This window comes from Pterocles gutturalis, unplaced genomic scaffold, assembly GCF_000699245.1.
Source record: "Pterocles gutturalis isolate BGI_N339 unplaced genomic scaffold, ASM69924v1 scaffold13678, whole genome shotgun sequence".
In the NCBI taxonomy this organism is placed as follows: domain Eukaryota; kingdom Metazoa; phylum Chordata; class Aves; order Pterocliformes; family Pteroclidae; genus Pterocles; species Pterocles gutturalis.
In genome coordinates this window covers 53,941-81,747 of record NW_010123251.1, presented here as the reverse complement: position 1 = coordinate 81,747, position 27,807 = coordinate 53,941, and the positions used below count along the sequence as shown (strand labels likewise).

The window sequence follows — 27,807 nt, the reverse complement described above, 5'->3', positions numbered from 1 at the left end:
CACCGCCCTCTCCGTAGTTGTCGGAGGTTGTTCGGGGTGGGAGAGGGGTTGTTCCGACCCTTCATCCTTTATCCCCCTCTGGGGAGTCGTTCCCGTGCCCCCAGGGGGTCAGGCAGGGGACCGGCGGGGGTTTCTTCGGAACCGGGCGGGAGGGAGAGATGCTTGTCGGGGGGGATGGGGTTTCTTTCCTTCCCCATCATTTCTCGCGGCTCCCAAAATTTTTGCAGTTGCTTCTTCAGTTAGCCAGAGGTAAGCCAGTTGTATGCCGCTCCTGTTGGTAAAAGGTTTGTGGCGTGGAGTTGGGCGGTCGCTTCCAGTTTCACCTTTAGAAGATAATTAAATAAGTGTTTGGCAGCGGGTTTGCATAGCCATCAAAATCCACGTTTTTCTTCAACCCGTGGAGGTGACCTACTTTCCAAACAGGGAATGTATATGGTTGTCACACTGTAAATTGAACTGTGCCACATTAATTACACCAGGTGTTGCTGAGAAAATATGTCAGTCACGGACCAACTGTTTCACATATAATATTGTCCCAAGGGGTGATACTGTTTATGCCATATTCATTTAATCTGGATTTCAGTGGAAACTGAAGCTGTCCTCAGCCAAGGTTTATACCACTTCTCTAGTTGCGGAATGGAAATTGTAGCTTTCACTCGAAATGCCAGATCTCCACTAGTTTGACCATGACATTAAATGCAGCTGTGAGAACTTTATATGACATAATATGCTCCATTACCACCATCTCAACAGTGAACAAACAGGCTGATCTTCCATTGAGAAAAGCATGCAACATTCTTCTAGGGAAAGCTAAAGAAAAGTCCTGTGACTTGAAAAATTCTTCTTGCTGTTGTCTACTTTCACTTTATATCACTCGCCTTTAGCAATTATAATGTTCTCAGCTGAGAACATAAGATCCTCAGTAACTCCAGCTTGTTTCACCTCTGTCCTAGATATTTACAGACACAGCACTTGCAAATTCTGCAGTGGCAATATGTCCACTTAATATTGGTATTGCTGATTTTTTTTTTTTGCTGAGTAGATCTCTTGCATTATTCTAATTGTAATGCTTTTATTTTATCACCTGAGAAGAAACTAAATCAAACTTCATTGTAAACAGAGTATACCTTAGGAAGTATGTCTGTTGCTTAGAAGAAAAATAAAATATCTGCCTTCTGTGATTTCTTTTTCTTTCTGCATGTGAGCCAGTTTATTCGGGAAAAAAATTCTGCATCTTAAAAAGCTCCCATTGTCTCTAAGTCATTTTTTATCAGTTCAACTCTGCCTGTCTCTGGCTACCTAGTAGCTTTCACTCTCATGTTTCTCTAAAATAGCAAGAAATTATCCACACCTGTCTCTTATTTTATATATGATCAGTACAGGGTGACAGATTGATGGCTATCAATAGTTACGTATTTGGAGATATTTCATATCGGTTATGTTGAGCTATAGTATTTGTTCAAATCCATCATTTGGCTGCCAGAAAGGTCACAGTTTGTGGGTCTCTAGCAAAGCACTGCTGCAAGACTTTGAGAAATGCTGCCTGTTTTGTGGGAAAATTGATTTGAACAGCAGTGCCACTTTCCTACTCTTGTATGACTTGGAAACTTTTTTTGTTCTTCCTATAAAGCTCCAGTATCTCTGTCAGTTTCTCTGCCATTAGTTTGTCTTTTGTGCAGGGGAGAAGATGGGACTGGGGGAATACCACAGCATGCTTCTGTAATAATAAGTCTCTACTCCAAGCTTCCTAGCACTAAAATACTGAAGCTAACATGATGGCTAGTTAAATAGCCCATTCTGCAGGGCTCTGCATCAATCAGTGTTTTACAGGTTTTCTGCAGCAGAGGTTCCAGAAGATGCACTGGAAGGAACCTGAAAGATGAGATGAATTTGATGGAATAGAGTAATGTGGTGATAAAACTCAAGGGCTGTACATCAGTATCTGGAGTGCATACTGTGATGGCAAGTTTTTTGTTAGCTTTACATGAAATTCTCTCCCCTTATTTTGACAGTGCCTGTGCACTGTCTGGGCTGCAAGTACAGGTAGAAGCAACGGCACTCATGAGGAACTTAGTGTGGGAGAGTTTACCGTGCTTTTTGGATAGGCCTTTGCAGTCCATGTGCCCTTATGGGGGGCATTGCTGCTTGCTTCAGAGTAGTAGCTTAGAATTAGTTCAGGACTTCACTGCTGTCATGTGTTCTTCTCAGTGTCAACCTTCCTGTCCATGGTCCTTTTCATCTTTTCCTTATTACTTTGCCCTTATTCAATCCTCTCCTTATGCCTAGTGCAGTGTCTTAAGTAAAATATTTTCTTTCTTCAAAAAATGTCTAAGTGATACTTGATTCAGCAGTGCTCTTCCACTGAAGTAGCCGTCATCGTAGAATCATAGAATGGTTTGGGTTGAAAGGGGCCTTAAAGATCATCTAGTTCCAACCCCCCTGCCATGGGCAGGGACACCTCCCACTAGACCAGGTTGCTCAAAGCCTCATTTGCCTGGCCTTGAACTCTGTGGGGCATCCAGAACTTCCCTGGACAACCTGTTCCAGTGTCTCACCACCCTCACAGTAAAGAATTTCTTCCTAATATGTAATCTAAATCTTCCCTCTTTCAGCTTAAAACCATTACAGCTCATCCTATCACTACACTCCCTGCTGAAGAGTGCCCCCCCATCTCTCCTGTAGGCCCTCTTCAGGTACTGGGAGGCTGCTGTAAGGTCTCCCTGGAGCCTTCTCTTCTCCAAGCTAAACAGTCCCAACTCTCTCAGCCTGTCCTCGTACGGGAGGTGCTTCAGACCTTTGACCATTTTAGTGGCCCTCTTCTGGACCTGCTCCAACAGGTCCGTGTCTTTCTTATGTTGGGGACTCCAGAGCTGAACACAGTACTCCAGGTGGGGTCTCATGAGAGCAGAGTAGAGAGGAAGAATCACCTCCCTTAACCTGCTGGCCACGCTTCTTTTTATGCAGCCCAGGACACTATTGGCCTTCTGGGCTGCGAGTGCACAGTGCCAGCTCATGCTAAGCTTCTTATCAACTACCCTTTGTCTCAGTTATTGGCAATGTGGATGAGTAAGACATTAAACATGCTGAATAAAAGAATGTAAGTGTTTTAACTTTCTAGAGCAGCCTACTTGCTGAAATGTGGAAAGAGCACATACAAAGCTACATGATAGTTGACTTCTTGTTTAGGAAAAGTTCAGTTGTTCAGCTTATTTACATTCTCTAACTTTTTTAGATAATACTCTTTTCAACAAATAGCAGAAGATCACAAGCTGTTAGATTTGTTATCTAATTATGGGGAAGACACTTTAGTTTTCATGTGAAAAAGGATTATACTTCCTTACTGAGCATAGAAGCCTCGAGCTGTAATCATTCCCTCAGTAGTTCAGATTATGCAACTAAGTCAGTAATTGTGTATAACTGGCGGAGGTGGGGGGTGGAGAGTGTCTTAATGTGGGATGAAAAAAGATCAGGATAGTGTGAATGAAACTTTTGTGGACCAATTGTCTTTAGACTTTGCTAATTAATGCCACTGTTTTTTGGTGTTTGACCAGCTGAATGTTACCTTTTGAACATAGCAACATACTTGCCCTTAGCAGTGGCAGGACAGCTGTGCATTTCAATGTCCAGGTGCTAATCAGAAGAGAAGTTCTGCTTGAAGATGGGGAATTTGCAAGTGGGAGAAATTATCAAAAGCCATACACTTCCCATGTAATGCCCAAATAACTTTCTGAGAGGTAGCAGAGAGAGAGTAGAAGGAGGATTGCTACTAATACAGCTGCTACTCAGGCCAAAATTATTAGAATCATAAAATCATTAAGGTTGGAAAAAGACCTCAAGGATCATCACGTCCAACCATCAACCCGACACCACCTAACTCACTGAACCATGTCCCTGACCACCACGTCTACACGTTTCTTGAACACCTCCAGGGATGGTGTCTCCACCACTTCCCTGGGCAGCCTGTTCCAATGCCTGATCACTCTTTCAGTGAAGACATTTTTCTGATATCTAGCCTAAACCTCCCCTGGTGCAACTTGAGGCCATTGCCTCTTGTCCTATTGCTTGTTTCTTTAGAGAAGAGGCCAGCACACCCCTCACTACAACCTCCTTTCAGGTAGTTGTAGAGAGTGATAAGGTCTCCTCTCAGCCTCCTCTTCTCTAGACTGAACAACCCCAGCTCCCTCAGATGGTCTTCATAAGACCTGTGCCCTAGACCCTTCACCAGCTCACCTGCTCCAGCAATTAGACCCATTGCCTCAAATTTCTAATATAATTGCAAATGATACTGTTTCAGCTGATGGGTAGAATCTTCTGCCATGTTACAATTTCTACAGTAATTTATTTCCTTAGCATCTTGATGTGATTGTTAGGTTTGTTAAGATCTTGGTTTGAAAATACATGTAGATTAAGAATATAATTTTTTGCAAACCTGTTAGATGTTTCGTATTCTTTAAGTAGTATTTGGATTTCTTTTAAACTGACACTGAGTATAAAAGATGTGGTTGTATTAAGGAAAAATGCTGCAGCAAAATGAGAGATACAGTACTACAAGCTTAATAGCAACACATTAAATATTTGTTGTTAAATTTTTGATATTGCAGTTTACTGAACAGTGTATAAAACTGTACAAATATTATAAATTCTCAGAAATTCATGCTGAAGTGCAGTTGAAGAATTATGGAAAATTCCTTGAGGAATATACATCTCAGCTGAAGAGAATTGAAGATGCTTTGGACGACTCTGTTGGAGATGTTTGGGACTTCAGTCTTGATCCCATTGCATTAAAGGTCTTCCTATATTTAATGTGCATTGCAACTGTTATATCCCCAGTTCCTCCTTCCCTTCAAAACCTGAGAAGTAAAAGCTTGATGCGTTTTTGCTCTTAAAATTTTGACTTGTGTTTGTGAAATCTATCCAATACTATTTTAATTATCAAATAATTAACAAATTGGTGCATATCATAAGAGAAGGCATTTTCATATTATTCTTTTCCAGTCTTTTGGATACTAGTGGAAGTTAAATGAATTTATAGTTCTTCATAATTACAGCAAAATTCTTCCCTGTGGGTGTTGGTGTTTTTTATCTGGGGCTTGGGGTTCCAGAAAAGCTCACTAGTAGCTGTATAACTGCAGAGGGAACTGTCTGTGTATTTATAGTTGTGTTTTGACTTAATGGCCTTGATACAGTATTTTCTGTCTTCCAGAGGTGGTTATTTCCTTGGTCATAAGTTCTCTGTCCTCTTTGGCATGTTACTTTTTTTTCTCTTTGCTGAATTTGCAGACATAATTTAAAAGCGCTTGTTACTATATGGAACTTGTCTGTGCTGAAGATGCACTCTCAATAATAATCTGTCTGAATAATTTGAATAAATTATGTCTAGTGCCAGCACAGTGCTGTATGTATACAAACTAGTCAATATCATGGCCAACTTCAGTACAAAATGTCAGTGCCTGCATACAGATATACACTATGCATCCTGTTTCCTGCACTTGAGATTCTTAATTTGTGTTTTAGGTTTTCTGACCTTTTTTTTTTACATGCACCATAATGACTGTGCTTTTGCTTTCCAAATTTTATAAGTAAACTGTTGTAAATGCTATATAGTATAGCTAGTTATTTGCCTTTCTGCCTGGAGGGGAAGGAAAGGTATTTCCATGTAAATGTGGAGAACCAGGGTTTCCTGCAGCATAGGTTCCCTGTAGTGTGCAATTATTGCTCTCTTATTACTGACCTTATTTGAGATTAAACTGGAAAAAAAATTACTTATCTAGTTGGATAAATATATTTTTGACCAATGTTTTCTAAAGTTGCTTTTTTGTTGGTTTTGTTTTGTGATTTGCTTTTTCATTTTTGTTTTGTTTTGTTCTTTCAATTTTAGCTTTTGCCATATGAACAGTCCTCCCTACTGGAGCTCATAAAGACAGAAAACAAGGTAAGCACCTTAAGCTTAAAAGAAAAAAACCAATTAAAATAGGGGTCTTCTAGGCAAAATGAAGTTCTCTAAATGTGAACCTATTTGTAATCTGTGTGGTTTTTTCCCCCTTGGAGTCTAGGTTCTAAACAAAGTAATAACTGTGTATGCTGCCCTTTGCTGTGAAATCAAGAAGTTAAAATATGAGGTAAATTCAGCTGTCTTTTGTTACTGTGTATGACTATGTTTGCAGATTGTCAAGCTGATATATAAATTTATTCTTTAGCAGTAAAGAAACATGATATAATGTCTAAATAATTTTTATAGCATGATTACATATATCCTATGTATTAAAAACCAAATTTCTGCTTTTCTTGTTAGGCAGAAACTAAATTTTATAATGGCCTCTTGTTTTATGGAGAAGGAGGTAAGTAGCTCCCTTTACTGTAAAAGTTTGTAGTTTTATGTTGCTGCTTCAGGTTACATTAAATGCTACAATAAGTGTCATTTTATAATACAGATCCATGCTTTCTCTGTATCTTTAACTGATGAACATGGATTAATGGACTTTGAGGTTATAGGGATATATGTTAGTGTCTTGTAACTGTCCTGAGTTAGCTTAAAATAACAGTAAGATTTATTTGTCACATTAACAGGAAGTTTTGTTGCAGCCTTATTGACATCAGAAGTATGGACTGTTGAGGTTGTATCTAATGTGTAACATATGGGAACCTGAGCTTACATACTGTAGCAGCTGTTTTTCAAAGTATATATTTGAAAACCTGTTTTTTACATGTAAACACATCCTAAAACAACTTATTTCCTATTTGGACTAGATTTTTGCATTGCAAAGCAATACATCTGTAATTTGGTTATAATAAAACAGTGAAGCTGTTAATAAATAACTTGGACAAAATCTTGCCTACTTTACTTATGCAATCATGGTTGTTCCAAAAGAAGTTGCAGTGTGTTAATGTTTTCTGCCCTTCAAGTGTGGGTGCTAGTAGTTGTACTACTGTTTAGACTGTGACATAATACAGGGGCATGAGTGATTGCAAGTTAAGACAATTGACAAACCATGAGAGGCTGTTTCAGGTGAAAGCTGCTTTTTGTCTTGGAATTAAACTGGTAACTCCTCCAAAGGGTTGGTCTTCAGCTTCCACCTTAACGGATGCTAGTCTGGGAATAAGAACAGATCTTGGTCCTGAGGAATGGGTGTATTAATGGGTTGATTTAGAGACATGTCACCTAGATTTGTTTCCTGTTTCAGAAATCTGAGAGAAAGGGAAGGCTCTTTCATAGCGGTCTTGTAAAAAGGCTTTTTTTAAAGCTTTTGAAGAGCCTTGACTGTGACAGAAGTATTGAGGAATGTGAAATCTTTGAGATAGGGACTATTTGTCATTCTCTTAAGTGCTGTGTAAGATGACTGTTGTGGTTCAGTTAGGGAACATGAAAAAGTGTGTTTTCAGTTGTTTTTGGTTTTTTTCTTAGCAGATTCTGACTTCTTGTCAGACATGGTTTTAAGTATCTTACAAAAAGTGATATGCTACCGAAATGATACTAGGTGATCCTTCAAAACTTCTCCATGTCTCTAGCACTAAAAAAAGTCAGACTGTTGCAGCTTAACATATTACAGCAGGAGTTTGTTCCTGATGGGTGTTCTACAGGGAATGTTTGAGAATGCCAGGAAGTGAGAGGTTATGTAGGGATGCAGAAATTGTGTTCTCCACTTCCATATCGCTCCTTGTAGCATCTGCTTTGATAATAGCAAGCTTGCTTACTTAGAACACCCGGCAAAGTTACTGGCTCAAGGATGGTTGAAATGTAAATAAATACTGTGCTGGCCTTTACCTTCTGTATAAAGAAACTTTTTTTTTTTTCCCATCTTGTCCTTGGACTGGGTGGGGCTGGTCTAGGAACTTTAGTTAGTTGGATAGGGTTTTTTGGGGACATACACTAAACAGAGTAAAGGTTACCTAAAATGTGTAAAGGGGAAACGTGCAGTATTTAGAATCTTGTCCCAGAGCTCCGACAGAAGTATGGAAAATACTTTAGTCTCTGTTGACTGCTCTAAACAAACATACTTTATGAAACAATAAGACCTGCATTTCTCATGCAGGAAAACTTGCAATTGTAAGCCATTTTTTCTCAGAGTGGCCCACTAGAAAAATCTAAAGTCTGGAGCTTTAATCTGTCATCACGTTAAAAAGACTGTTTTGTCACGCAGTGTTACAACTGGTCCAGTTGACTGAAACAATTTGGTATTGATGATGTAATTATTGTATTTCATAATATCCTGTTAGTGTACTTTGTCGTACAGGTAATGCTTTGAAGCTATGATGATGAGCTGATTCTTTTGTGCAGGATGATATGTAGAAAAAAGAAAATAAATTTCTTGAGGAAATTGTATGCTACTCAGCTTTTTCTTCTGATTAATGATGTAGTATATTCTTTCAGTAAATAACTACCAATGGATGTTCCTTACAATATAAATACCTAGTGCTTTCATAGAAAGACTTTAAAATGGAAAATTTTATATTAATTTACATATAGATATATATGCCTTTAAATAATGCTAAAGTTGTTTCATATTCTTTGTATTCTTTCAGGTATTGGAGACTTTTTTTCCTATTTTGTGTCTAACTTATAAACAGTGTAATTTTTAATGAGAAAGAAATTTCAAAAATAAGTCTAGTTTAGGAAAGCAAAATTGAAAGTTTTTAAGGCTCCATCAGTATGCTTATAATAGTGCGCTCCACTTGTATGACAAACAAATAGCTTGGAGAGCAAGCTTCAATGTTAATTTAACAGGTCTAACACGGGCTTTTGAAAGTAGTGACAAATGTTTGTCTTTCAAGCCACAGATTCCAGCATGGTGGAGGGAGATTACCAAATACAGATGGGAAGATTTGTTTCTTTCTTGCAGGTAGACTATATTTTGATTTTTTTTTTTTACAGCAATTATGATCTTACTTTTACTTGCAAAATGGTTTTAACAGTCTGCAGTATCCTGTTTGCATCTTACTGAAAGGCATTGCAATCATTTGATACATTACTATGTTTTGCCTGCAGACCTGTCACAACCAACTGATATATCACACATTGTATTGGGTTTTTTTATACTTGTCTAAAACTCTGGAAATCTAAAGAGAGAAGACATTACAGTTTGTGTAATTATTGTTCAAAGAAATTAGAATTTCCTAAAGAAAATTTCAGTAAGGGAAGATAAATTGAAGTTGTTTCATTTGATGGTAAAGTTAAATATCTTTTTTGTGGTTTTGATTAGCAAGTTTTAGTTTCATTAAAATTGGAAATGCATTAATAGTTTGTGCATATTTTTTAGCTGATAGAAGAAAGCAAAATTAAAACATGTACCTGGAAAAAAATTGATTGTGCCTCACTCAAACTTTCAGGGAGGAATGCTTATTTCTTATACAGTTTGGTTGTTATCAGTGTCCTTTGCATGAAAACAGGATCTGTGCTTCTTCTGAGGATTTCCTGTGCTCAGTCTACTGTGGAATTTTTTTGTCTTTAGTATAGTTAAAGTGACTGTCCTGTTCCCAAAAATGTTTCTATTTTTGTGCAATATTGCTTGTAATGAAATATCTGTGTTGAAGCAGGGGATAGGAAGCTTCTAGAATGTTTAAACAAGTTCTAGTTTAAGAAAGGTTAAAATTCCTGTTCTTGCTGTATACTAGCATGGCAGTAGTAATTTACTGAGTCATAACATGTTGAATGCTATGGGAAGTTGTTTCTCAACCTCTTTTACCATGCCCAAGTGCAGTTAGTTGTCAGGATATCTTGGTGGTTTTTTTCCCCCATTTTTCAAGCTTTTTCTCCCATCAACTTTGTTAGCTTCTTCCTTCATCCTCTATTTCTTTCTGAGCAGATGTTTGAGACCTTTTAGTTGCTCTGAGATGGGGCTACTGTACACTCGTGTTTTTCCAGACCTTTTTTTTTGTTTGTTTTTATTTCCCTGCAAGGATGCTCTGGCCAGTTGGAAGTTGGGAGCAAGGTAGCTGGCTGTCTGGATATCTATGTGCATTGCAAACCCACTCTGTAGGACAAGTTTATGTTTATTTATGGGGTGTATGCTGATGTGTATATTTATAGGGTAAACACTTAACAAAAATATATCAGTATTGCTTGTGAGCCCACTTAGTATGTATGCTACAATGGCTTGCTGATTGTTGAGCAACTTGGGAAAGAAGGGAGATGCAGGATGTTGCCCCAAAGGGAAGATTATTGTGCTAATAGGTGTGTATTGCTTTGGGTAAAGCTGTGAGGAAAACTTTTTCCTTATTGAGTTTGTTCTTTTTCAACTATTGTATTCCCCTAAATCCGCTTAGGAATAGTCTATATCCATAGATTGGGAAATGCTGTTCTGGTCAATATTTTAAGCATATCCCCAAGGGTGGTGTGAAAATATGAATGAAGATGATAAAAGAGGTGAAATGTTACTTTCATGGAGCTAATCTCCATGTATTGGTTTGTTGGCTTTTCTGAGTTCAGGATTCTTGATTAACTAGATCTAATAACCTCAAATTTGCTATGTCAAAACATTTTAAAAAATTATCAAAATAGCACTGTGAAGCCCTGGTTAGGTACTCTTGATCCTGCAGAAGACAGTGTATTTGAAGAACTGATAAAATGATAATGTCACCTGTTTTTTGTAGCTGCTAGTTTGTATGTACTGTTAAATTGGACTATTTCCTGGAAGTTTTGAAATGGCAGCTGGTGCCCCTTCCCCAGGAAACATTATCTCAATTGTCTATTAATCCATTTCTCTAGAATCTGTTGGCTTGTTTCAGCTGCATTTGATAGGGCAATACAAGTATAAGAAGTAATGACACTTTGTTTTGTGAAAACTGCTGACTAATAGGAGGCAGAAGCCCAAATAAGGTCTATTTTTGATGGAGAGGGAGACAGAATTCAGCTGTTAACCAGCCTTCTGTCAGGAACGGCAGGCTGGCTGGTTAGCCAGCGTGGGCTGCCTGTTATGGAGCCATCTGTGTGCTGACTGGCTAGACTCATCACACGCTGACTTTTTCCTGATGGGATTATGCGGTGCATTAATGAGCAAATATTATTGCAGTTAAGGGAAACTCAGATTTATTTATCATCTTGCTTAAGGAATGCTGTGTTAAAATCCATGATAGAAGTTAAGATAGTCCTTTACGTGGTCAGAGTTGACCTGTTCTTACTCATTTTGTACTATGTGACTGAGCTTGAGTTCTGCTTTAGTTGAGCATAACTCCCAAAGACATTGTCTTGTTTTATTTGAAAGCAGTTCCTGTGGCTCATCACTCTTCCGGTGGGTACAGGCTTCTGTGTTAATTTCTAATTTGAATTCAGCTATCACTGGCTTCCAGAGTGTGACTCTTGAATGTGGTGGGAAAATGCACAGCCTTTGTTATCAGGGTTGTTCCCTCTGAAGGTACTTGGGCACTGTCGTCAAGTCAGTTCCTGCTGTCTTTGATAAACTGAACTCTTAAAAACTTTGACAACAAGATATTTAAAGCACATTGAATGTGTTATGGTGACTCCTTTCTGTATCTTCTTTAAAGAATCAAAATCCTTTTTAAAATGTGGCCCTGGGTATCAATTCTAGTATTTTAGTCTCTAGACTGTCAAAGCCATATGCAAGTGTGAAATAATTTCTGGTTTCCTTATTATGTTTGGTTTTTTTTTTTTTTTTGTCCAAAGTGCATATTGGTCCCTTAATAGTCCAATTTGTGGTGGGAGCTTGTGTGCAGCAGGTTCTTAGGTTAGTCCTAGATCCTCAGATCCTCTTTCGGAGCTGTTAGTTACTAAGATGGTGTTTGCCATCCTGCTGTAGGTCTGCCCACTGACTTGAATTAGGAATGTAGTTGAAGCTTGGGCTGCAAGTTCGGTGATTTATGTTCAGTGATTTGGAAGTAATGACAGTTTGTATATGAAGAGGATCTGTACATATATATGTATTTTATTTTCTTGTATTTCAGGAGCTGTCTTGCTTTGTTACCCGATGTTATGAAGTGGTGGTGAATGTAGTGCATCAGTTGGCTGTTCTCTATACCAGCAACAAGTAATTATTCCCTAAAATGCTATATTGTTTTTATGTAGCTAAACAAATGTGTAAAATATTAATGTTCTGCATAAGGCTTAGTCATTTTAGGAACATTGTTGTCTAGAGATACGGAGAGTGCTTTACTGTGCAAGTTTGGGCTTTGTAAGCCATTATGAAACTGTATTTGCTTTATTTTCAAAAAAGGCAGTGCTTTTATGTAATGAAGTGCAAGAATTCTATTTTTTGTCATTTTTGATAGAATTGATGCTTCAGAGGCATTTAGTCTTTATGACTGAGATATTGTCTTATTACTCTTTTATCCTTGCTCTGTTTGAAAGCGAAGGTCCTTCTGTTGACTGATGCAGTGGATACCAGTAGCTTCAGAAGCTTAAAAATCAGATCACTTTCAGAGTCTAATGTTTTAAATATGTAAATCTTGGTGTATGTTCCTCACAGAACAAACATGGTTTTTAACACCTGAAGTTGGGCTTAATAAGGGCTGTTTGGTGGAAACTCTGAGGAGACTTGAGCTCTGAATAGAATTGCTTGGTTTAGCTCTGCAGGGCTCTTGATTCCTTCACCCCTTGTCACCCCTTTTCAGCCAGGATAATATAATTCTTCTCAGTTTTATTTGTTGTTTTTATTTTTGTCTTGCACTGCAGCATAAGGTAGGCTTTCTGTATGGTGCTGAATGAACAAGGACAGATATGTAGCTTGGATGTGGCTTGATTAAATGTGTGAAGTGATTTTGTACTTTTGGGCCACAAGGATCTATGTATCCAGGCTACTTGGTGTTAGGATAACTCAACTGGAAATTGACGATATACATGTACAATGAATGCAATTAGTGGTTTGAACCAGTCACATGCTGTACATTTAAAAATGCAATATTGAATTTGATCATAGCACACAGGTTTCACATGGTGTATACTTTTAATCAGATTTTGAGAATTCTTTTGTTTTCTGAAGTTACCATGTTAGTGAAGAAAAATATATCCCAAGAAACAAAGAACATACCATGATACAGAATTTATAAATATGCTCTGTTTTAAGGATTGTGAAGGTATTAAAAGATTTATTTTGTTTACAGGAATGCACCTAAAATTATAGAGACATCTGGAGTTCATTTTCAGGTGGGAGTGACTCAGAGCACTTTTGCTTGTGTTAATATATGTATGTCTTGATCATTAATCCTGAGAAAAGCAGTAAAAAAGTTAATTTCAAGTACAACTTTCAGTCTGGAATTTCCTTTAAAAGTTTTATTTTGTTAATCAGGCTTTTTTCTGGCCTTTATGTGGAAAGGGCTGGTATCTCCATGTCTGTCACAGTCTAGCTTTCTTAGCTGAAAAAGTGTTGACACACTCCCTTATTGTACACAGTATGTGGTTCTGCATGTAGGCAATTTTGAAAATCCTACCTTCAATGTCAAATTAGATCAGTGAACTTAAAGAAGTGCCTGCACACAAACTAGTGTTCCGTGTGTCACTACAAGAAATATTAGATCTTGTGTCACTACAACAAATATTAAATCTTTAAGCTACCAAACCAAGAAGTCTCCAATTTAACTCTCTAGCTGATGTCTTGTTGGCTGATAATATGTTGAAAGGAACTGAAATTTTGCTTGCCACACGTGACTGTAATAAACTTTTCAATAACTACAATCCTAATCTTTTTGTTTTAAACAGGCAATGTACGAGCATCTGGGAGAGTTGCTCACAGTCTTAATCACTCTCGATGAAATAATTGACAATCATGCCACTCTGAAAGATCACTGGACCATGTATAAGAGGTGTGTCTCTGAAGGTGTGAAACATACTCCCACAATGTAAAAGATAAAAGCATGTGTGTGTGTCTTTGTTCCAAGAAAGTCAGTGTGGGAATATGGATTTTGATAGCCTGGAGAGTTTTCCAGAAATGTCAGTGAAGAGCAGGGCTAAGCTCCTACTTTGTCCTTCTAACAGCACCAGTAAGTTTTTAAAGTGCTGAATACTACATTTATAATACATGTTAAGCATCTTGACAAAAAGAGTTATGTTAGTGGGATGTAAAATATATTCAATAAGAAATCTAATTTTACAGAAAACTGATCTAAGACTATCCCTATCCATATTGATCATGGGGATGTGCATAGAGGTTTGAGTAAGAACACTACCTTAAGTAAAAGCTGAAGAGTCAACAATTATGAAGGTAGTTAAATTAGAGGAATAATTACCCTGTTTCATTGAAAACCTGAATAAATGGGAGTTACTCAAATGCAAATAGCTTATACAGACCTAGTGGGTTTTGTGGTTTTTTTTTGATTTTGGAGTTGCTGCTGGGCACAGATGTGGGCAATTAAAATCTATTCTCAAAATAGTACAGGATATGATAAAACTGTTAGTGTGTTGTAATTGTGTTGTATGTATGTGTTCCACACCTACTCCTTGCAGGTTGCTAAAGTCTGTCCATCACAACCCTTCTAAGTTTGGGATTCAAGAAGATAAACTGAAGCCATTTGAAAAGCTGCTGTTAAAATTGGAATGCCAGTTACTTGATGGAATGATATTTCAGGTAGTGAAATTAATGTTCCACAGTATGGTAGGGGGAACTATTACATTAAAGCGATACTCTTTTTAGAATAGTTTGTTTGGTTAGTTGTATTTTGTTTTGTTCTGGATACAGTGATGTGTGAATTTGGCTTTTGCATCTGTGCATGGCAGGAGGGCAGCTCTGTTGTAAGATCCTTGACCTTCTGATGTGCTAGAACTGTGCCAGGCTTTGAGTGGTAGCAGTCCATGCTTACTGTTTTGCAGAGTTAAAGAAACACAGGCAACTTGGCATTAGGACTGCGTGTTATTGGGGACTCTGTTTTTTACCAGAAATTTTAATAGTGGTCAGGCTTCCATACATCCACTTTATTTTAGCTGCAAGTTAAAGCCTCCTCAGTAATCTTCAAAATATGTGACCTCTTATATATTTTGTCTCATTCCTAGCATACGAGACAGGTAGGTGTCATCAGGTACCACGTCAGCGGTGTATACCCCTGAAATGTGCAAGCATACAGGCGGATGAAAGGGATTATTACTTTTTCAATACAGTTAACTTAAATGTGTTCATACAAGAAGCTGTCTTTTTCAGAAAAGTGTGTATTTGAGACACTGAAATCAGATATTGTGACATAGTGGGCAGAGAATAGTGTTGCTGAATCTGGTCACAGCAGAGGCAGTTGAACAGGACTCAGTTGTTCAGTTCTTACTGTTACATCTTAAATAGCATAGGGAAGGAGGTTTTGTTCTGTAAAAGCCTCCAAAAGGGAAACTGTAGATAAATAATTAAGCACAATTTGGCTTATTCTTTCAAAGGACATTGCTACCAGCTATCTATTTTTCATCTTGTATTTCTCTATTGTTGCATTAGTACAAAGACTTCATTATATGTTTGAGACATCAGTAGGATTTGTGTGGTATTCATTCAGGAAGTTTCTGCTCCTCTCCTGCAAATGCCCCTTCCTAACAAAAATACATGAAAAATATTCTTCAACACGATTCCATTAAAGACTTTACTAATATCTTTAGAAATCTGAAGTTTGTCTTTATTTTCTTGACTATCGTGTGGGTTTTGGTAATTTTTTTAAACTGCCCTGAGTGGTGTAGGATTTTATTCTGTAAGTTCATGAACCATATCCTACAAGCAACTTGCCTGATAATCTTGTTGAGTTAATGGATAGTTATTAATGTATTGCAACATAATAATGCAAATACACATTGAGTTTCTTATCACTAGCACATCAAGTGGTTTCTTTAAAAATGTCCCTTAACAGAAGTGTAAACTAAATACAATGGTTTTTTGAATATTAGGTATAAGAAAGATTTTTAATGTTTTCTGTTATTATACTAAATAATTTGAACTTATTAAAAATCTCTACATTGTGAAGTTTAAGACTAACTTCAGGTTAGTCTTAAATCAGTATGCTCTTGCAGCATTCTTCTCTTGCAAAATCAGTGTTCTTTTAAGGTCCAAAATTCATGGCATTGTCATTATGCTTTTTTTTTCCTTTTTGCTTAGGCGTGTATAGAGCAACAATTTGATTCTGTAAATGGTGGAGTGTCAGTGTCGAAGAACAGCACGTTTGCTGAAGAATTTGGTCATACTCTTCGCACAGCTTTTGCAAATGTTGAAACCAAACTTGGTAATGCAAGCTCATGCTTCTCCTGCCAGCTTCACTGTTTCTAAAATTGTTTGTATTGTTTGTTTGTGAGTAGACTTCAAAAAAAGGTGTATTTCTACAGGTGAACCTTCAGAAATTGACCAGCGAGATAAATATGTGGGCATCTGTGGCCTCTTCGTACTGCATTTTCAGATTTTTCGGACCATAGACAAGAAATTTTACAAATCGTTGTTGGATGTCTGTAAAAAGGTGAATGCTTTATTCTTTTGTCAGTAGTTAAGAGGGGGAAAAGTCTTCAGTAATGAAGTAGATTATTTTCTTAGGTGCATGACGCAGCACAGACTTGGGAAAAGAAAGATAGTACAATTTACCAAAACAAGTCAGCAGAATTCACATTTTTTTTCTACTTTTTAGAATTCCCCACGCCCCTGCCTTGTCTTTTGAAGATGGTCAAAACGCATGTGCACTCACTTAACAGCAGCGTAAAATAACTTGAAATTAACGTTAAAATGTTTTTTCTCAAGGTTAATGTGACACTGAGAACAAAAAATTGTTTTGCGTTAAGATTACTGTGGGAGTGACTTTGGGTTTTGACCTCGGCTATAAATGTGTATTTTGAAAGGTCTCTTAAGTCCAAAGGTGATTGGGACTTTTTCATATCAGGTGGTATTAAGAAATTAGTAAATTCTCTAATACTGTTTAGAATCACTGAGTGTGTAGTAACTTTGTGTGTGGTGTCAATAATGGACTTCTAGGGGAGAAACCTTTTTTAACATGAACATAGTACTTTGTAGAAACTAGTTACGCAGAGGTAAACTGAGTTGTGTTATGGTTCAAAAGAGGCATAAGAAATGCATGGTGGCATAGTATTTTTTGTAGTTACTTATGTTTATTGCTACTTTATAGTATTCCCCCACACACACCTTTTTTTTTTTTTTTCTTTTTTTTTTCCTTTCCCCGTCAGGTACCAGCTATCACATTAACTGCTAACATTATCTGGTTTGCTGACAACTTCCTGATTCATAAGATACCAGCTGCTGCCAAACTTCTGGACAAGAAGAGTATTCATACAGTTAAAATGCAAAGGGAGAACTTTCTGCAGCAGAAGGCACAGACACTTACCAAGTATGCTTTCTAAATATTGCTTCTGGATGCTGTTTGGCAAATAGTTTATAAACGTGGGTTTCTTCATTCAGTGTACTGGCATGTTGTGTAGTGTTGCTCAGTGGTGTTAATCAAGTTTTCCATTTCAGTGCAGCAATATGCGTGGGTTAGTGTTACTGAAAAGTGTTGGTCAAAACTAAGCTTTTCTTCCATGTCATGCTCTCAGAAAAATGTGTATTATGTCACCAGAATAACAATGTTCCTGGCAGTTCTACATTTTTGATTGTTTCAGTTATTTCTGTACCATACTTTCAACTTCCTTTTTTTTTTTTTTTTAAACTAACCTGAGCTGCTTTATTTTCTGTTAGAGGTCTCTGCTTTCTTGTTTTGTGGAGGCAGGTCACTAGTAGGCTTACAGAGGAGTTTTTCTCTGCTTGGTGATGTTTCTTTGCATTCTGTCTCCATGACTCTTTTAATTGCTTGTTTAATGGTCTTTGAAATGGCCTGTATTTAGAAAGGCTTCTCTTCTTTTGTGCTCTGCATGTAGTTTGCAGGTCACTTCCTCCTCTACGTTGTTTCTAAAATATGTTTAAAGATGAGTTGGATTTTTTATTTAGGTGTCAGTCTTATGAACAAGTGTGCTGGACTGCATAGCGAGGCAACAGGGCAAAGGGTTCTGTTTATGTTGAAAACCAAAACAAGAAGGTGGAAAATTAGAAGTAAAAACTTGTTTTTTGCAGATTGCCTTCCAGCCCTATATGCAAGCTTGACAGAACTGAGTTAGAAAGGAGGTGGGAGGGAGTGAAAGCAACTCCATGTCTAATTGATCCTCTGGCAGATTATTTTCACTGCTGCCCTGTTTCTGTTTCAATCCACCTCTTCCTGGTTTATGTCCTACATCCACAGGAAGAATCAAGATAATTCTCGCTTCTGGAGAATTATGTTATTTAAGAGCAGTCCAGTTTGACATTGATGTAGTGACAAGTTTTATGTATATTTTATATATATAAACTCAAAAATTCAAACTTGGAGGAAAAAAACATAAGTGTAGAACTTCTTTGTTTAGCGTTTGAAAACATTTTCTATCAGTTTTATTTACTGTTTTAATTTAAAGAAGTGTAGTATATGTACTGTTAAGAGGGCCATTTGTTCTCTTGAAAGATAGATGATTTTGACTCTTTGGGGTATGTTTGTACAGATATAATTGGCAGACTAATCCTTACCAATACAGAATTAAAATGTAAATGAGTATGAGGTTCTGATACTTTTGGGAATGAGGAATTATTACTTTGGGGTCTGAAGTTTTAACATATTTCTCTTGGAAAGAGAAAAGAAAATCCTCATACTCTTCTTATTTCGGGTGAGCAACATTGTTTGTTTCCTTCTCCAGAGATATGCAGTCCTATTATGTTTTTGTGAGCTCGTGGATGACAAAAATGGAATCTATCTTATCAAAGGAGCAACGCATGGATAGGTTTGCAGAAGATCTTTCTAACCGCTGCAATGTATTCATCCAGGTGTGCAGTCTTTTAATGTGGTGTTACAACAAATGATGCGTCAAACAGATGTTTTGGTGTAAGTTGTTGAACATAAAAACAAATCACAGAGGTTCTGTGATCGTTGGTGTGTTATTTTACAATGTGGGAATTCTTCTAAAACTTCAAATGCCCAGTAGATGCTCTTATAAGTAAATCTGTAAAAGGTATTTCCATAAGGTGTGTGGGGAAAGCAAATCTGACTAAATACTCAGTGGCTAAAATTTTGAATTTTTCTCTTGACTGAGGAAATCAAGAAAGCTTCATTTCCTCTGTAGTGAAGACTTTGGGGTTTTTTTAGCTTTTGAGTTAGTCATGGGGTACATAAGCTGGACTGAACCAGTGTCTAACTTGGTTTTATTTAGCACAGTACATGCTTCCAGTAAAGGTTTTGTGCTGTTTCATTGTGCTTTGCCTAGTGATGGTACTTTGCAACAATCTTACTACGTTCTGAGGCAGCTGGTTTTCTTTTGGCCTACTAACAGCATGTAGTCTTAATGTAAGATGCATCTTATTTCTGAATTTATTTTTTTGCTAGTTTTGATATGTATCTATCTGCCTGACAGAAATCTGATGGAGAATAGGTGTGTGATAGAAGCATGATCCTGAATCTTCCATATCTAAAGACATATGTGTACTGGGATATGTGGTTTTTATATTAGAACTATTTGCAGTGGACTTAAGTAAATTTTTCTGTGTAGCAAATTCAGTTTCTTAGACTACTTGCTGTCTTTTCCTAGTCTCTTTCTTTATTGTTGCTACTTTTCCTTTGAAATAAGTTGAATAACATTTTTGTCATGCTGGCTGTAATCAACATTGTATATAAAAACGTAGCATACATTGATATAGAACTGATTGAGGTTTTTTTGTTGTGGGATGGACAGTTCTATTTAGACAGTGTATTTGTTCCACAGAATCTGGAAGTTTTAGTTTGTTTTGTGATAGGCTGGGGTTTTTTTTGGGGGGGAGGGGGATGGAAGTTGCTTAGTGGGTTGTTTTACAATAGTTCTGAAATTATTGGACCTTTGAGGCTGTACAATTAATTCACTGACCTGTTTAATTTCAGTGTCTCTAGAAGAGGTTAATGATCGGGTGATCTAATGACTCATAGGCAGTTTCATAATGTCTGTTCAATAAAAGGGTCTCATTCAACTTTGGGATCTCAAGCTTGTTTATTAGGTGGAGTGGTAGGTTCTATTAGTATGAAGAGCCAAAAGTTAATTCTGTCATATATGAAAGAAAACAGAGAGGACTTAGTTTATTGCTATGTTGTGAAAAAAAATATTTTTACTTCCCCCTTTACTCATTTTATTTTTAGGGTTTTCTTTATGCATACAGTCTTAGCACCATCATTAAGACTACAATGAATCTCTACATGTCAATGCAAAAACCTATGACCAAAACCTCGGTGAAAGCTCTATGCAGACTTGTAGAACTTCTGAAGGTAGGTCGCTGGATGAAAACTGTTTATTTCATGTAGGCCTTTACAGGGAATATTGACCAAACATCACATATTAACATTCACACACACCCCTCCTCCACCTCCACCCCCCCAAAAAAAAACCCCAACCAAACAAAAAAAAACCCAACAACAAACCAACCAACCAAAAATCCAAAACAAAACAAAAATGACAACTGAGTGGGGTCATGTTTTCGCATGGTTTCTTGTTCAAGACTGGATTTTGTTAGAGAACAGGAGATTTGGGAGGGTAGAACGGGTTTATTTAACTTCTAACCACCTTCCTTAGTTGATATCACAGAATGACTGAGGTTGGAAGGGACCTATGGAGGTCCTCCAACCTCCCCCTGCTCAAGCATGGCCACCTAGAGCCAGATGGCTTTTGAATATCTCCAAGGATGGAGACTCCACAACATCCCTGGACAATCATCCTGTGCCAGTTACAGTTTCATGAATTACGTGTACTATTGTGTTTTGGCATTGACTTTAGGCAATACAACATATGTTTTACCGAAGAAGTATGGTTGTGGCAGATTCTGTGACACACATTGCTCAACATCTGCAGTATCAGGCTCTTCACTCTATTTCTGTAGCCAAGGTACGTAATCGAAGTTCTAATAATTAATCTCCCTAGCTAAGTGTTTCAAAAACACCTTAATTGTAAAATAAAGTATTTTTCTTACTTTTGCAAAATCTGTGGTGCTGCTCTGTCATGATCAACAGATATATAAGCTTTCCAGTAGGTCAGAGCTTTACTTTAGAAACTGTACAGCATAGGTGGCTATCTATTTTTGACCAAGAATGGGTCTTTTCTTCCTCTAAACGGCTTAATTTCTTGTGTTCTTTTTAGTTTTTATTTCTAGTGATTTTCACAAACTGACCTTTTACCTGTTTTCTGATGCACATTCTTAAAGCAATCTGTCCTAAGTTTAAGCAAGCAGGCTGTTATTTATTTAAATCTTTGTCTGCATGGCAAAACAGTAGCGGTTAATACATGATGACTTACAGGAGTCTAATGCAGGCATAAATTCAATATTTCACCGTGGAGTAAAATGGCTTCTGATGGTGAGACAGTGTAATATCTACATATTATATATTTCTATAAACAGATCAGTTTGCTACACATCAAATATTGATATTGATTATCAAATATTGAATTTCTGAATTCAGGGCAAATGGGAAAATTAAATTTTAGTATACCTGTTTGAGGTATTAGTGATTGTTTTGTTCTTTCATCACATTCAGTGGCAGAATTACAAAGCAGGTATGCTATTGATACGAGTGCAGCTATTAAATTTTCCTTTTGTTTTGACCATGCTCATGTAAATGGATTAAAATTTTATCAGTAAACTTGGGTATTTTGGAAGCTTGTTTGATATGTTTGAAATTTGTCCGTAATCTCAATTTATATAGCTGACATCTCCAATTTTCTAGCATAAGCAAAAAAAAAGTTGTACTTCTAAAAAGCTGATATACATATATGTATGTACCAGGCGTATATCTGTGTGTGTGTGTATATATATGTATGTATGTATTAGGAATAGCATGAACTGAAGAAGTTCCAAGCTCCAAAGGTACTAAGAAAAACTGTATATCTTCAAATAGTTCATATATATGTAGGTAACTTACATAACCTTTTCAAATGATACGTGTAATTATATTACAAATTATTTCTAAATGCATAGAAATATGCTGAGACTTGTGTATTGAGTGGATATCAAAAATAACACATCTGTGAACAATTCTTGATACCTTGATGACTATTCAGGAAAAGATGTAAGAGGAAAATCCTGGTAAATACGTTTGTTAGTCCTATTCTTCTTTTATGTGCTCCACTTTGTTTTTAAGTGGTGTAAGGTCTTAAGGCATATACTTTGCATGGCTTTGGCATGTAAGGTTGGGAGCTTCATGTTGAACACACTTTCTTAGAAATGGAAGAGGTTTTCTTTAATTCTTCCATGAAACTGTACCTCTTCTGAGTTATACTGCTACTCATAAATACGTCTGTGACTTCAACTTCTTACCCAGAAGACTTGGTTCCCTTCATTTGTTCATGCAAATGTTTTTGGACTTTATCTTTCTGATAAATTATAATTTGTCGAAAATTGCAGGTCACCGTTGTTACCAGGTTTATATGTGTTCTGGCTGTTCAGTGTTAAACTCAATTTTGTTACCAACAACAGGGAGTCACTGATGAAAAGATAGTTAACAAACTTTAAATTACATGTACTTTAGAGTTAAAATTGGCATGCAGTCACATGCAGCTTGCACAGTATTTGTATACTGCATGACCTGATCCATGTTCATGCTGAACTGCCCATATTCCAAGGGTATAGGTAGGTAATACCACTGAATTGACAGGGTAAGTGAATCTGGATTTAGTTAGCTCTGCTCACAAAATATAATTTGTTTGCAGAAATACTCAATTTATGGCAAGTCCATAAGCTTTGGAAAGAAGAGGTAAGCTCTTGCTTTTGGACTTAGGTAACTTTTCTAAATTTCTGTGTCTTTCTGTCATTAAGAAAAGGGTCATTTCTGATAAAAAGTACAGTGAGCAACGCCTGGATGTCCTCTCTGCTTTGGTGTTGGCTGAGAACACCCTCAATGGGCCAAGTACAAAACAGAGGCGACTAATTATTTCCCTTGCACTGAGTGTGGGAACACAAATGGTAGGTGCCATGATTGTTCCAGACCTTTTTCTTGTTTGGTGTAGTATCTTGAAAAGAACTATAATCTTGTATTTTTTTTTTTCTCCATTTGTACAGAAAACTTTTAAAGATGAAGAACTCATTCCCCTTCAGTTAGTTCTGAAAAAACTAGACTTGATCAGTGAACTTACAGAGAGGTAAGCAGTGGTACATTTTATATATATATATATATATATAGGCAGTGTAATGTCGCTGGGGGAGCTGGATCTTCACTATGCAAATTGCAACATCTGGTAGCTGCATGCTGGTGGTGATTTTGCATGTATTGTAGACCAGGGAATTGTAGATGGACAGGAAGAATTCCAGAGCTAAGCCTGAAGTTTGCTGGTCTTTGGGCAAATCATATTTTACCTAACTGTTGCCAATTAGTTAATCCACTTCTCTGATTGTTTAGAAATTCTGTCACTTTCTTGGATGACTCGGCTTTATGTTAAGCTGAAGCCTTCCTCTTAACCCAAACCTGGAAGTTGACACTACTGTGTTTGGGAGATCAGGCTGCTCGTTCACATGTGAAACCATGTTTTACTGCTGCTCAAGTTATAACAGTTATAACAGGCTATAACACTCAAGTTATGTAATGTTGGCCATCTGAAAGCCAGGTGAATATCTGGGTTCTATGCATACTTTATGGAGAGAGACAAACACCTTCAGTGGATGACTCATAGAATAAATTCCTGGGGTAAGTGTTGTATGCAGGTTGTATCAGGAGAGGCATGTTTCTCTTTTTTGACTTACAGGAGAAACTTAGAATACATGTTTGTCCTCTAGGCTACGAATTGTATGCAATAAGAAAATAGTTGTTTGGGATTTTGGTGCAATATAAGGTTTAATTCGTTCAGAGACCGAGTAAACCTTTTTTCTAAAGCAAGTACATTTTATTTATAAATAGCCTAGTAGAGAATAAGAAATAACAAGTTCTTTATTAAGACCTTTCTTTTGAATGACAATGCATCTGGAACATTAAAGTAACCATGTACAACTTAGGCTTGAAAAGCAGTTGTCTTTAGAGTAGACATGCTAAAATAAATATTACTGTGTTAGAAGAATGGCTTCTTCCAATTCTGTGTCTAATAAGTAATCTTGTATTCTAGAGTTCGAGCACAATGTGACTGTTGTTTCTTGTACTGGCATCGAGCAGTCTTTCCAATCTATTTAGATGATGTGTATGAAAATGCAGTTGATTCTGCTAGACTGCATGTAAGTAGTAATGTTAGCAACTTGGTTTAATAAGCCACTGTAGTGGGAGGGATTCAGAGGAGGAGAGGATAAAGCTTAGACTCAAACTCTTAAGGGAAAAAACCAACCAAACAAAAAAAAACCCACCAAACAAAATCCCAGGCAAGAGTTGCCACAGAGGCAGAAATTTCTTAATCCGGAGGATATAAAAGCAATCTTTGTTCTAAATCTGGTTAAAATATATCTATTAGATTGTTCTCAAAATCTCAGGTTGCTGGGACTCTGTGTGTCTGTCTGTCTTTTTGTTCCTCTCTTTTGAAATTAACACCTTTTGCTAGACTTGAATATTAAAAGTCTGTTCCACATTGTGGTTACATATTTCTAAAACACATCACGATGTTCAGTGATGCTGTGTGGGATAGCTGTCCTATGGCTTATTCCACCCCACATCTCTCTTTCCCTCTCTGAAGTATCAAGTATTCGCTGTGGAAGTGGATCATGCTTTGGCATGCTAATCCTGATAGAAATCAATCATCTGTTCCAGTATTGTGCATACCATGGTCAATTACAGTACTGAAATGAATATAGCACAAATGATTTCAGATGAAACAGATAATAATTATGACCTTCCAGTAAATGGATCAGTAGCAAGTAGATATTTCATCTGAACACATTAAGGACAGGAAACTTCAGTAGGGTTTATGAAGTCTATGTTGAATAAAAGTGGGAAGACTAGTGATTTTAATTTGTTTATTATCTTTGAACACTGAGATGCTGTTGACATGTCTGTCAATCTGTTGGTTAAGCATAATAGTTTATTTTTTTCAGTATATGTTTAGTGCACTGCGGGACTGTGTACCTGCTATGATGCATGCAAGACACTTGGAATCTTATGAGGTGCTTCTGGAATGCTATGACAGGGAAATCATGGAAGTGCTCAATGAGGTAATTTGTTGTGAATAAAAATTAAAGGTAACACTATGCTTGGAGTATCTTATGGGCCATCATCTATTGTACCAAACCGGATATGAACTATAAAAATAGCACAGAGACCTTTGAGGTTGCTGTGAAGTATTTTAATAAATAAGGAAGTGTTCGGTGGTGATCTTGGTTATGTAAGACCTGTTGTTAATGGTATCTGTGTTGTCTGGGAGCATGAAAATACTGCACTCTAAATTACATAAATTTACAAAACCTCAGTTACAGATTTGACTATGCAGGCAGAGGAGTGTTTTTTGTCAGATTAGCTTCTGCTTGTGTGAATGCCTGAAATTAGTACTACTGTTCTTAGTATGTATGCATCGCTTTTAGTAGTGAAGGCTCTATAAATGTAGGCGGCCTCTTTAGGAATTATTATCTAGAATTATGAAGGATATTTGACAGAGAGAAAATGTGAATTCAGATTTCCCAAGTCCTAGGTTTTAACCTTCGAAGCACTTTTTTTGTTGGACTAGTTCAAAACCAAACGTTACATATTCTGCAGAAAATCAGGCCACACTGCTTATCGCGAGACTCTTCCTCACTGAGTTAGGTCTTGTTATTATCTAGATAGATTGCCCTAAGCCTAGTTCCCCTTAAGATGAGAAGTGAGAATACTTAAGTTTAAATTGTGTTAAACTTCTACATGGAAGTTTTAATCATGTGCAGAATGGCGTTAGGTGGCTAAACCTTTACCTTTTTTTGAGCTGTGCAGCTTTTTCTTGCTATTGTGTACAGGAACAAGAACACAGGAAATAAATATCCTTCTGGTTCCCAAGTATTGATGCACTTTGACTTGTGTAGCTCTGCCAAAGCAAAGCTGTCTTCACTGGTTTAGTCAGTCTTTTATGTATCTCTGGATAGAAGTGTTGGTTCTGCTAACAGAACATTGTAAGCGGACAATGAACATGACCTTTTTTTAACTTCCCTGAATAGCACTTGCTGGACAAATTATGTAAAGAGATAGAAAAGGACCTGCGCTTATCAGTTCATACACACCTAAAGCTGGATGACAGAAACCCCTTCAGAGTCGGTATGAAGGATCTAGCTCACTTCTTCTTTCTGAACCCAATACGTTTCTTCAATCGATTCATTGACATAAAAGGTGAGGAGTAATACATTTTCTTTATTCCATTAGTTTCATCTCTGTTACACTTTGGCTTAGTGTATCTTTTCACTTCTTTCCACACTTCTCTAACTAAATGGGTAGTATTATTTTAGTTCATCCTTTTATGTGTTTCCAGCTTACGTAACTCACTATTTGGACAAGACCTTCTACAATTTAACAACTGTAGCTCTTCATGACTGGGCCACGTACAGTGAAATGAGAAACCTAGCAACTCAGCGCTATGGTTTAAGTATGACTGAAGCACATCTTCCCAGCCAGACTCTGGAACAGGTACAGTGTCCACAGGATAAGAATATAATTTGTTTCATTACTCTGTCATACTAGCTAGCTATTCAAAGGACTGATTTGTTAAAATGAAAGTACTCAAGATTAGAGAACTGTATGGAAAAAGTGGCCTTTAATTTCTGGTTGACTTCTGAGACAGGATCTTTATCTATCTTTGGAGATAACGCTGATATCAGTTAATTTCATGTTGGACTTGTGGTGTTGTTATTTTTTTAACATGAGATTTAATAAAATGAAATTGTCTATGCAAAGAGAACATTTTCTTGAAAATTTAGTATTGGTAATTTGACAAGCAATACATCTGGAATGCAGCTGTCACAGGTCTGGAATGACCTTTGAATGGTGGGTCTTTTCCCTGGTTTATTGCTTGCTTCTCAGCGTGTTTTGCTTAGTGATCATCAAGAGAAACTGTTTCACAGGCTGGACATCAAGGACTTTAGGACTTCTGTGCTTAGTTTAATAGGAGAGTGACTCAGAGCCTCCTAGAAACTGATAAACATGGTTACATATAGAGGAAAGTTGTATTTTTATCAAGTTAATGTGAAGGTGTTCGTGTTGTAGGGTTGGTGCACAAGAAATTCAACTTGCATGATTCTGAAGATTTTCTTTCAAGAGTTCTAGTGTCCTGGATATTTTGGGCAGTTAGCTTCATTCCCTCATTTGGGTTAGCACATTGGTGAAAGCTCTTAGAAATGCAGCCTCTTTTTTTTAATGTTCGTGACAGCTGTGACTTCCTAAGTTGAAAGATGGCATAGAACTAAGAACTCTAGCTGCTTCTTGGTACAAAAGTGCTGTGGATTAGTTTCTGTTTCTGGCTTGGGCTTTCTATTGAAAATATCTGGCCATCACATAGTTATTAAAGAATTAAATAATTTCAAAATCAATTCACAACACTGATTTCATAACATTCATTCTGCTATGAGCTTTACTTCAAAAAAAAAGACACCCCACACTCCATTGCCCCCCAGACCCATCAAAATCCTGATAAAATCCTTGGCACAACGGGAAATAGAGTGTATAGATTAAACAGCATCTTCTCTATGCATAATGATAGTAAAGGGACTCCTTCAAGCAAAACAATTGTAGAACTTGTATCGTAAATGCAAAACTTCAGTCTTCTAGACAGATTGTTCAAAATTGTATCAAAAAGTAGGTAGTTGCTTATGTCTCTGTAGAAATCTCTAAGGCAAGATCCCATTTTTTGGAATCTGAGAACAGCCAAATCTTTTTTTTTTTTTTTTTTATTTTATTGGGGCTTGTGGAATAAATTGGAGGATTTCTTACTTTCAGAGGAAGCTGGAAAAAAATAGGCAGAAGTATACATGT

General features: G+C 37.0%; 1 protein-coding gene across 1 annotated transcript in view; it reads left to right on the top strand.

The window, feature by feature from the left end:
- Positions 1–4,601: 4,601 nt before the first annotated feature.
- KIAA1033 (KIAA1033 ortholog) overlaps positions 4,602–27,807 on the top strand; it is a gene marked incomplete at its 5' end in the record, with an annotated part of 33,695 nt that continues 10,489 nt past the window's right edge. Inside the window, 21 exons of the mRNA XM_010077837.1 lie at positions 4,602–4,787; positions 5,879–5,932; positions 6,054–6,119; positions 6,293–6,338; positions 8,770–8,837; positions 11,896–11,978; positions 13,051–13,093; positions 13,646–13,749; positions 14,390–14,510; positions 16,005–16,128; positions 16,229–16,356; positions 17,072–17,232; positions 18,602–18,728; positions 20,065–20,190; positions 20,696–20,803; positions 22,728–22,874; positions 22,971–23,050; positions 24,005–24,110; positions 24,918–25,034; positions 26,004–26,172; positions 26,312–26,466. Coding sequence (XP_010076139.1) covers positions 4,602–4,787; positions 5,879–5,932; positions 6,054–6,119; positions 6,293–6,338; positions 8,770–8,837; positions 11,896–11,978; positions 13,051–13,093; positions 13,646–13,749; positions 14,390–14,510; positions 16,005–16,128; positions 16,229–16,356; positions 17,072–17,232; positions 18,602–18,728; positions 20,065–20,190; positions 20,696–20,803; positions 22,728–22,874; positions 22,971–23,050; positions 24,005–24,110; positions 24,918–25,034; positions 26,004–26,172; positions 26,312–26,466 — 2,319 coding nt within the window. The remainder of the gene's footprint in view (positions 4,788–5,878; positions 5,933–6,053; positions 6,120–6,292; positions 6,339–8,769; positions 8,838–11,895; positions 11,979–13,050; positions 13,094–13,645; positions 13,750–14,389; positions 14,511–16,004; positions 16,129–16,228; positions 16,357–17,071; positions 17,233–18,601; positions 18,729–20,064; positions 20,191–20,695; positions 20,804–22,727; positions 22,875–22,970; positions 23,051–24,004; positions 24,111–24,917; positions 25,035–26,003; positions 26,173–26,311; positions 26,467–27,807) is intronic.